General features: G+C 41.3%; 1 protein-coding gene across 1 annotated transcript; it reads right to left on the bottom strand.

Annotated features, from left to right (window-relative positions):
* Positions 1-758: 758 nt before the first annotated feature.
* Positions 759-9,259, bottom strand: mturn (maturin, neural progenitor differentiation regulator homolog (Xenopus)). The gene is made up of 3 exons (XM_078268132.1): positions 8,804-9,259; positions 3,987-4,109; positions 759-2,425 (listed from the first exon to the last, which is right to left on the bottom strand). The coding sequence occupies exons 1-3, from the start codon at positions 8,960-8,962 to the stop codon at positions 2,318-2,320; spliced, it is 390 nt and encodes a 129-aa protein (XP_078124258.1). The 5' UTR covers positions 8,963-9,259; the 3' UTR covers positions 759-2,317.
* Positions 9,260-10,163: the final 904 nt, after the last annotated feature.

Genomic DNA, 10,163 nt, shown 5'->3' on the forward strand with positions numbered 1-10,163 from the left:
GAAAAAATATGACAAACTGTGAAAGTTACTGTTATATCGGCCTAGAATGAAATCCCCTGTCTAATAAAATTCTAGGCCTATATTATACTGTGGTTTGTTCTAGAGAAGCCTTTATCTTGCCATTGCTGTTTCCATCCTGCCTTTGCAGGATCGTCTGCATCCACTGCAGTGGTGTAAAGTAATGAATTGATTGAAGTACGTGTATGTAAGTATGATTTAAAGGAACTTTTACCCTACTTGAGTATTTCCATTTCATGCTACCTTACTTCTACTCCACTACAATTCACAGGGGGGTTATTTTTTTTTTTTCTCCACTACATTTCATTTGGACTACACGGACTTCTGCCATTATTGGAGATGGTGTGTAAATTACGTTTGTGTATATTTGTATATGTATGTGATGTGTGTCTTTTAAAGACATACTGTAAACTGTAGGTACAAATCATCCAAAGACATAATGTTTGATCGTTCAGTAATTTGCTTTTAGTCAATCAGAAAAAGATACGACTGAAAATCACTTCGATACACACATTTTGTTCTTTTATTCTGAAGGCCAAATCATAGCTTCCTGTCTGCTGTTCCCTCCGGCCAATGCCTCCAGCTTCAGGCGCGTCAGGTGGCGCGTGACGTCAACCAGCGGGCTGTTGGCACAGCAGCAGGTCACCAGTCCACTGTGTGTGTGTGATATGAAAAGCCCTCCATGTTTGGCGCTTTGTGTTCCATTAACTTCAGACCATTAAGGGAAAAAAGGAGGAACGCTCTGTTCACACGGTTTATTGAACAATTTCACACACATTGGAGGACAAACAGAAGATACACTGCATGAGAAACATTCAAATACTGTAGGCAATAAAATGACAAACATTTACAAGCCAAAGTAAACAGGCTAAGGACCACTGAAACAGTCTTGCATGTGGATCGAGTGGTTGAAGGCGGCGGAGGCCTGAAGCATTGCAGTGCACTGGATGTGACATACAACAACACAATGTGAGATTTAGATTAGAGATAACAGGGCAGGCGAAGGGTGGCTGTCAACAAATATTCTCTCTCCCCTGTGATATCACTCGGGGATTTGAGTGTGCGCTAAATTATGGTTAAGAAAAACCTCAAAAGGAGCCGATAAGTTCAAACAACACACGCAAAAGAGGTTTTGGCTAGATTTAGAAAGGTCTCTCATCAGATTTTGCTGAGAAAGGAGGGCAAACCGTGAACCAGGAAGACTACAGGACAGGAGAACTAGAGGGTGTCGTGTGACAATGCAATACCCAAACCAGGAATGGCTTAAGCTGCAACATGGGCCTTTGTTGTGATGGTCATGTAATAGTAACATTGATTAAAAACGTCCTCATTAAGTGACTTTAAACTCTTTGAGGTGTACTGCCTTAGAAACATTAAGAGACACACCTCAAGAAATGATCCATGCTACTGTAAAGCTGCACACTGTGATTTCCACATGAGGTGCAAAATGCTTTTGTCTGTAACCTATACGACTATTGTAACCGTGTGTGCAAAACTGGATAGTTTAAGAGCTGCCCTATCTGAATCTACATCACAGCTATACATCCCTCGGTTCCCTCCTTGTTTCCCTTCATGCAGTGGAAAACTTAACCGCTTTTCCTCTCTTTATCTGCGTCACTCCAGCTGCCTCACAAAGCCACAAACCGTCAGTTTTTACCCATTCGTCTTTCAACTAGCTCTTGTTTGTCCTCTGTGTCAACAGACAGGCAGAGAAAGTAGGTTATCTGTCACATTCATCTCCAAAGCCACGGGGGAAATGTGTGTATTGCAGTAACATCTGACTGTATTTCTGCATAACAAAGCCAGCTGAGGCCGATGTAATATTGCTGTGCTGTGGAACTTTAACTAACCGGATGGTGAATGATTATGATACTTGCATTGTACTTGGCTACTACTCACGTAGCCCCAATGTGTGTGTGTGTGTGTGTGTGTGTGTGTGTGTGTGTGTGTGTGTGTGTGTGTGTGTGTGTGTGTGTGTGTGTGTGTGTGTGTGTGTGTGTGTGTGTGTGTGTGTGTGTGTGTGTGTGTGTGTGTGTGTGTGTGTGTGTGTGTGCGTGTGTGTGTGTTTGGTTGGGGGGATCATCACAGTGCAACAGAGTGCACTCTTTGGAAAGCAAAGCCACTGAGACATTCAAAAACATGGTGGTGCATTTTTAGCAAGTTGGCCGTAAGAATGCGTGTGTGTGTGTGTGTGTGTGTGTTTAGATAAGAGTGTGTTGTTAAGTGTTTGGGCTGATGAGTTGAGGCCCAGAGCTTCTCAGCAGCTCTGCCCCAGCTGCAGGCCTCGTCTTGGGGCTCATCACTGCTGGCTGACCCCCATCTGCTGGTGGTCGGGCCCTGGTTCCCCCTCCATGTCAGCGTGGTAATGCTCAAAACTGTCGTCTTCTATGTCTGGCAGACCCAGCAGCTAACAGGGGTAGAAGGAGAAAGTTGGGTTACTGTTTATAACTAAAATATGATTTGTCAGTTTTATACATAGACTGTTATATTGTATATGTTATAATATTAATGGACAAAGCATCCGGTTTCAGCGAAGTGCTGCAAATGCTAAATGCAAAGTTCCTTAAACCTGCATTCTATCTGAATTCCAGCAGGGGGAGACAGGTGTGGTTGCAAAAGGAGGTCGGTTTCTGTAGAAGTCTGAGAAAGTGACCCATTTCTCACTTGATTTATTACCTCAGTAAACATTTTCATAATGAGTTTATGGTCTCAATCGCTAGTTTTAAGTTTTCTGCAACACAGAATGATGTTTATGTTTTGAATTATGGTCTTGTTGATTTGGTATTAAAATCGGCGATAAAGCAGGGGGTGTTTTAGGGCGTGGCTATGATGTGATTGCCAGTGAAAGTGTGTAACGTACCGTAGAGTGTAAGCAGCTCCCCCATCACTCTTCCCTCTCGTCTAAAATCGTCACTTCCGCAACCAGGATGGCTGCGCCCGTAACGGCAAACTCAACGACGGATAGCAGATCTCCACAAACCAATGGGTGACGTCACACATGAGCTGTCCATTAATATACAGTCTATGGTTTTATAACTGAGCTCTTCCAGACATTTAAATGAAAAACAAACTTTTCTTTTTAATAAAAATTATAAATATGAAGTGGTGATCTAATAAAAGGGGCGATGATGATATTTATGGATATTTTTACTTTCCATCGATAATATTGGATCGTGATTGATATGTCGATCCAGATCGATGTATCGTTACAGCCCTAGTAAATGCAGTGAAGAGAAGTTTGTGGGCGGGCAGCAGCTGTGTTCTGGAAGCTGACATGGATAACAGACTGTGACACTGAGAAACTGACGCCATATTTTGCAACCCATAGGTTTTGGAAAAACTAAAATGAAGCTCAAAGTGGAAGGCTGTGCAGTGTAGCTCCGGCCGTCGCCATCTTGTGCCTGACGTGGACTTATTCAAATATGGGTAAAGAGGTGGAGCGTGGATGGCGCTGAGGCGGGCTAAATGAAGCCTACAGTCTATGCTCGTCACCTGTCACTCAAAGCGGTACAACTTTAATTATGCAGAACTTAAAGCCTGAATATAATCAAAACGGATAAGTTATAACCCCGCCTACTCTATTTTTTTTTTTTTAAAGATCTTAAAGTATTGTTGTTTTTATTGTTATTTTTTCCTATTTACCAAAAAAGCTTGAGGAAGAACGTGTTAAAGCAATGTAAATCAGCTTAAATTGTTGTTTCATGAATATAGACAACAATTTCTAAGAATTTTCAAAAAACCTTGAATCATGTTGTCCTGCTCCTGTTGTTTGTTTTACACAACCTTAAAATGTCAGAATTCTGGGTGGAGTTTAACATGTTTTGTCCCTACCAAAGGGAACTGACTGTATCAGGGCTGTAATAGACCCAGACTCTGCGAACAGAGGTCACTGTGCTGCGGTTGATGCAGTGTGTTAAAAAGAAAACAGTGTCTCTAGAAAGCTGAGCGTCATTATTTTGTTTCCTTACAGGCCTGAAGGATGTGAAGACCTTCTCCAGCACCTCCAGCAGAGTCTTCTTCCCGCAGGAGGAGATGTAGTCCTGGGCCAACTGAAGGAAGGGAAGGCAGTCCTCACTCTCACTCCACACGTGCTACAGACAGATAAAAGGATGAGCAAATATTAACGTAAGTAGGCATCATTTTAAGCCTGTCATAAAGAAAACGACATGACTACGGTAAAACAATGTGTAGACACCTAACGCCATTGAAAAAAACAAACTTAAAGCTTCATTTTCTAGATTAAACTTTATTCCTCCATATGAAGCTCAGCGCAAATTCTTTCAGGAAGACTTCTAATAACTTCAATCACCGCCCTCTCTTACTAAACCTATTCAGCTGTTTGGAGACGTTCACTTTTCAGTAAACCAACCAGAATTGGCCACGAAATTCATGATCCAATCACAGCATGACTTCCCTGTTTTAAATCTGTTTCTCTCTCTGCTGCTGTCAGCTGTCATTTCAGGCAAAGCGTGCAACCCTCCTCCTCCCCATCCACCTCCAGTCACAATCACACGCGACACCCTGGGTCTTCCTCCAGCAGAACGCTCCGTCGACTCCCTTCGGTTTGGTCTTCGGGCTCCTTCGCCGCTGCCACCAGTGTCTACACTTTCCATCGGGGGAATAGGTCTTGGCTTCTCTACCCCTTTAAAAAAATATTTTATAACAATGGAGTCTAATCTCCAAAGACTCTGTACATTTCATATTATGCATATGTGCAATAACTCTTTGCATATCTGCAACGAAGTCTCTTCTGATTGAAATATAATTAATTGTATGCCAGATGATGTAATCCTGTCACACTTCCTCCACCAGCGTAGCCTCACGTGGGCTGTAGTGACATACAACTTGCAGGAATTAACCAGTAAATAAGTAAAGCTGGGTCAGGGGCAATGCAGCACAGAAAAAAAAACTAGAACAAAGCAATTAAACCAGATAAAGAGACATTTGGTCAAGGACATGCAGCAGACAGAAGTAGGAATAACACAAACAGTGGTGACACTTTACAGTCAGATTCACAGTCCTTAATATTTACCAAGGAAAGTGTAAGACAATAACTAACAATGAAATGCTGGACAAATTGTTCCTGAATAAATCTGAATTAGTGATTATATAGTAGATAACGATACATTCTTGAGATCAGAGTGTTACATATAATGTGTTAATGAATAAGTGTCAAATCATAAGCTCCTATGTATTTACATCCTGAACACGTTCTTTACGATGAATGATTATGAATATGATTATTATTGGTTATTCAGGAATTGGTATCAGGTATTGAGGTCTCTGTGGGCCTTGTTGTAAAGTGTAACCTCAACAATAAGACAACTGCTACTGTTGTCACGCTCAGTAAATGAACATCCATAAACGTATACTACACAGTGCTGTTTCTCTAAAACCTGGGTTTAAACTCTACCTATCTGTTGGGTCAGAAATATTAGTGTGCTAAAGCCCAATAAAACAGTAATAAGTAACAGTAAATTATAATTCCTGGATATCAAAGGTAAGAGTCCGAGTCAGATTAAAATCAACTTCCTCATCAGTGCAAGTTGTCTGCTACATCAGTACTCTGAATTGTTATAAACATCACTGCTTGAGATAGGGCATCGGAGCAATTCCTCTCACTTACTTTTAGTGTTGTTTAATTGGAGTCTAAAGGCCATACCGTTATGGATGATGTATTAGGTAATGCTATTAGGGGTGTCTGGCCAAGTGTGTAAAACAAAATGCAGGTGTTCTTACTGTAGTGTGGCGTCTACAGGCTTTGTAGTAAAAGTTTGGGTTACCTATCATTTAAGAGCATGCTATCCGATTTTATAATTTTAGGAAATCATTATTGGGATTTCAGTTTACATGAAGGTCGGAAATATTTTCAGACACTAGTTGAGGGAGTTATATTCCTAACAGTGATCAGGTTTTTATGCCACACATTTGGTGTTAATTCATGGATTGTTATTCATAGGCAAAGATTATTTAAGGGTTAAACCTCTTAAAATTGACCACAAAACCATTGATACCATCCTTTTAATTTACCCCTTAAAAGGGTCTTATGTGTTCAATGTGAATGTGTTCATGCCAAACATGGGGCTAATTAATGGATAAATTCATGTTTGTAATAGTAATTTTAATATATGCATGATTTAAGAGGTTTTTAATTTGGTGAAAGAAATATTTAGGCCCTCTTCAAAATAGCTTCATATATTACAATCTATATATTTATTAGAGATGTTCCGATACCAGTATCGGTATCGGCTCCGATACTGCCTAAAACGCTGGTATTGGTATCGGGAAGTACTGGAGTTTATACACCGATCCGATACCACGTAAGAAAGCCCTAAAGAAAATCTATGTTAAAGTAGTTTATTTATGTTCTTTTTCCGTTATAACTGACTGTCAAACTGGATAATAAAAGAAAGTTCTGGGGCGTTCATTGTTCATGTTTCACAAAGAGTTTAACCTGAGGCAGACCGACAACAAAGAAATAATATCACATCCATACAGGGATAGTAGTATACAGCTGTTAAAACATAATAACATATATGACACACTGGTATCGGATGGGTACTCGGTATCGGCCGATACGCAAGTTCAGGGTATCAGAATCGGCATCGGGAAGCAAAAAATGGTATCGGACCATCTCTAATATTTATCCATTAAAAACACCTTAATGTCATCATTATTAGTGGATGAGTTAATGGAATGTTAAGGTAAAAAAACGTATGGCTTTGGTCTACTTGTGTGGTAGGGACACACCTTCATGTAACAGTTTTAGGAGTCACGTGAGAGTCATGTGAATCCACCTGGGGAAATAGTTTTCACAGTGTTGTAGACGGGGCTACTATTGAGCCCTCCAGCTCACCCTGCTTAGGGACAGTTGTTCCAGTTTGACACTGATGGATGAATGAATTGAATGAATTTTTCAGCAGCTAAACACTGTCTCACCTGACATGGATGACTACTTAAAAAACTACTAAGCTACTTGCCCTGAGGAAAATTACAGAGCTGGAAACAGTGATGTGCAGCTGTGCTGTTAGTGTATTATGGTGGAATTGATCTCACAGCGCCCTCCAGTGAAAGGTTAGGGTAATGATACAAAGTTTTGAGGGAAAACTAAAGATAAACAGTGGGTGTGAGTGTGTGTATGTGTGTGTGTGTGTGTGTGTGTGAGAGAGAGAGAGAGAGAGAGAGACAGCATGTGAGACGCCCTGCTGATAGCTGTATTGATCGAGCGAGAGTAACCACATCTCAAGCAAAAGGAGACAGAGAGTTATTCTAGCTGATTTGAGAGTGCATAGCAGACAGCTAACTATGAAAGTGTGTGTGTGTGTGTGTGTGTGTGTGTGTGCAGCACTTAACTGGCGTTTTTGGCGTCAAAAGCAGGAGAAAAACTGAGGGTTATGAGGGAGATAAAGTGATTTTTTTTTTATTGTGCAGCAGCTGGATTTCTATTGATCTATTTTCCACCAGCAGCCATGGAAAGCCCCTGCCTAAGCAACCCTGCTCTGCTGTCTGTGGGACAGACCAAAGTCATAACACAGGCACGGTCGGCGTGACATAATGTGTTATTGACTGAACAGACGCCCTGGCTCCTGGGTCATCTCCATCTGCTCCCTGCCTTGTTAGCCCCTGTCACTGAGCAGGAGGAGGGAGCAGGGCGGGTCTGGCCTCAGGAGCTTTCAGGGCTCACAACACCAGCACTGCACTACACTGGCATAGCGTAGCATATAGGCTAGTCTGTATGATTAGAGTAGGGCTGTAGCTATACCATTGAAGACACTGAGCTCATATTCTCCATATTGTTTCTGGAGTTTGGGAGATTTTAACAACTTCAGGAGTTTATGTTCAACATTTACAGACAAATTACACATGGTGTTTCTTTAAGGCTGACTTTGATACTGCTTAGGCCTTTTTAAATGTGGCTGTTTAAGTGGAAACAAATGAATAGACTAAATAAAGTCAAAAAGGGATTTGGTATTTCTCACCATTGCAGTGTGGGGAATTCTTAGAAACATCACCTACACCCTAATGTCTGCAAATAAATGAACATAACTTTTTAACTGAACAGTTAAAGTAATACGTTTAAAAGCATCAAATATTTACATTTGTGTCTAGGCCAAACATTTTTTTTTATAACTTTGGTTTCACTGGGATAAATTTGACTCTATAATTTGGCCTAATTCCTTCAAAATAAAGATATAAAAATGCGTCCCTTGTTAAATATTTACTATGTCTGCAGAACTACAACTTCTCAATCAAATAAGTCAGTTCACTAATATGGAGAGAAATATCTCCACATTAGCAGGAAGCATTGTCCTTCATTGCTATTTACAAATAATGTAGGTGTAATGAAAATTACATTTTAATATAGAAGCAGAATATGCTACTTACATTTCTCCAGACACATCCATTTCTTAGTTTTAAAAGAGGCCCTTTTGTGTTCCAAATGCAACATGATGGTCTGCAGGGCTTTTATTTTGAAAGTGGAAGGCCTCGTGTTTTTTTCTAACCTGGCTAGCTGTGGGTTGGAGGGTTATCGCAGTTTATTATGATGGATGAATAAACACCATCGACAGACGGGTGGAAGGGTGTGGGATGTGCACCCAAATTGAAATGACATCATCCCCTCCATTCTACGCCCAAAGACCCCCCCGCCCCCTCCTATATGTCCATCAGGCGGAAAACCGGGACCAACCGTGACAACCCCACCTCCAACCCACCCTCGACACACCTACAAGAACACGCACGCACAGAGTGAGGGAGCTGAAGGCCCTGCAGAAGCTCTACTTACGAATGTGTCGGTGCCGCTGGGACACAGTACGTAGAAGGAGACGCCGGGCTCTGCGTAGAAGTCCAGCCGCCTCTCGTCGTCCTCCTCGGCGAATATGAGGTCGAACGGGTTACCGGAACACCACTTCTCCGCCGCCTCCACCAGATGCTTGAACTCCATCCTCTGTTCTCCGCTCTGCGGTGTCCCTGCTGGCTCCGGAGCTTGGTCTCGGTCTCTCTGGCCGTCACGGCGATGATGCTCAAGACAAAAATAACAGCTGATCGGACAGCAGCATCAGCAGCCTCCTCTACCGCATCTCCTCTAGTGCACCGCCTGCATGGCCCGGGAATAGAGATAACACTGATGGTGCATAGAGCCTACCTACCGGGTCTGGTGCTCATCCGTTCTCAAAGCCCCATTCCTCTCTTCCTCCCCACGTTATGAAATCAGCCCGTCGGTCGCATACATGCATACGCAGGAGGACGCTGGGAAAAACGCGATGACGAACAGTGAAGCCGGGCAGCCGTCCATATCTGAGGCGCTGTAGGCCTACTCCCAACTGTCTCACTGTAGGCAACATGACTGTATCATTTATAACCTGCTGACATCATGCAGGAGGCAAGTCAACTGAATCCTTTTAGGATTTTAGGTGATGCATTATAGAAGCTACTATAGAGTATAGGAATATTGCATAAAGGATAGCCTCCAATAGCTGGTAGGCTATATTGAGAAAAGACTAAATGTCATCAAGTAATAAATCAGGCCTAAAAACCATTACTGCCATAATATAGATTTATATACGACTAATTCACTGAAGGACCAGTTCACCAATATCACAAGCATACAAGCTTATTTTATATTGTAGGCCTACATAATCATTATCATCACTGGGCAGTGTTGGTTTTAATTGCTAAGGTCTGAAATTCAAGTCAGTTGGCAATATTTATTATAGATTTTACAAAAAAAAGAATCTAAGAAAATTGCACAAGATCCACTTAGCCTACTGAAAAGACCAGAGTCAACTATATCCACTGATAAAGACCACAACATGAAGGTGTGGCTGAAAGGTCTGGAAAACTTCTACTAAATGGACCTTGTGTTGCTTTTTGTCAAACTACTATTTCCAAAGTCAATAATGAACTCTCAAGCTCAGATAATAGAAACATATATAATAATACTACTACTAATAATAATAATGATGATAATGATAATAATAATTATAATAAACATGTACTATTTCCATAACAGTAATAATCATGTAATATTTTAATCAAAAACCTGAATTTTAAAACATTTCTATAATCATGGCTTCACCTAGGGGTTCTGAAAAACTCCTTTAATAATGTCCAGTCGATGCCATATTACTGGGAACCAGTGGTCT

The sequence above is a fragment of the Sander vitreus genome, chromosome 14 (genome assembly GCF_031162955.1).
Source record: "Sander vitreus isolate 19-12246 chromosome 14, sanVit1, whole genome shotgun sequence".
NCBI classification, from domain to species: Eukaryota; Metazoa; Chordata; class Actinopteri; order Perciformes; family Percidae; genus Sander; species Sander vitreus.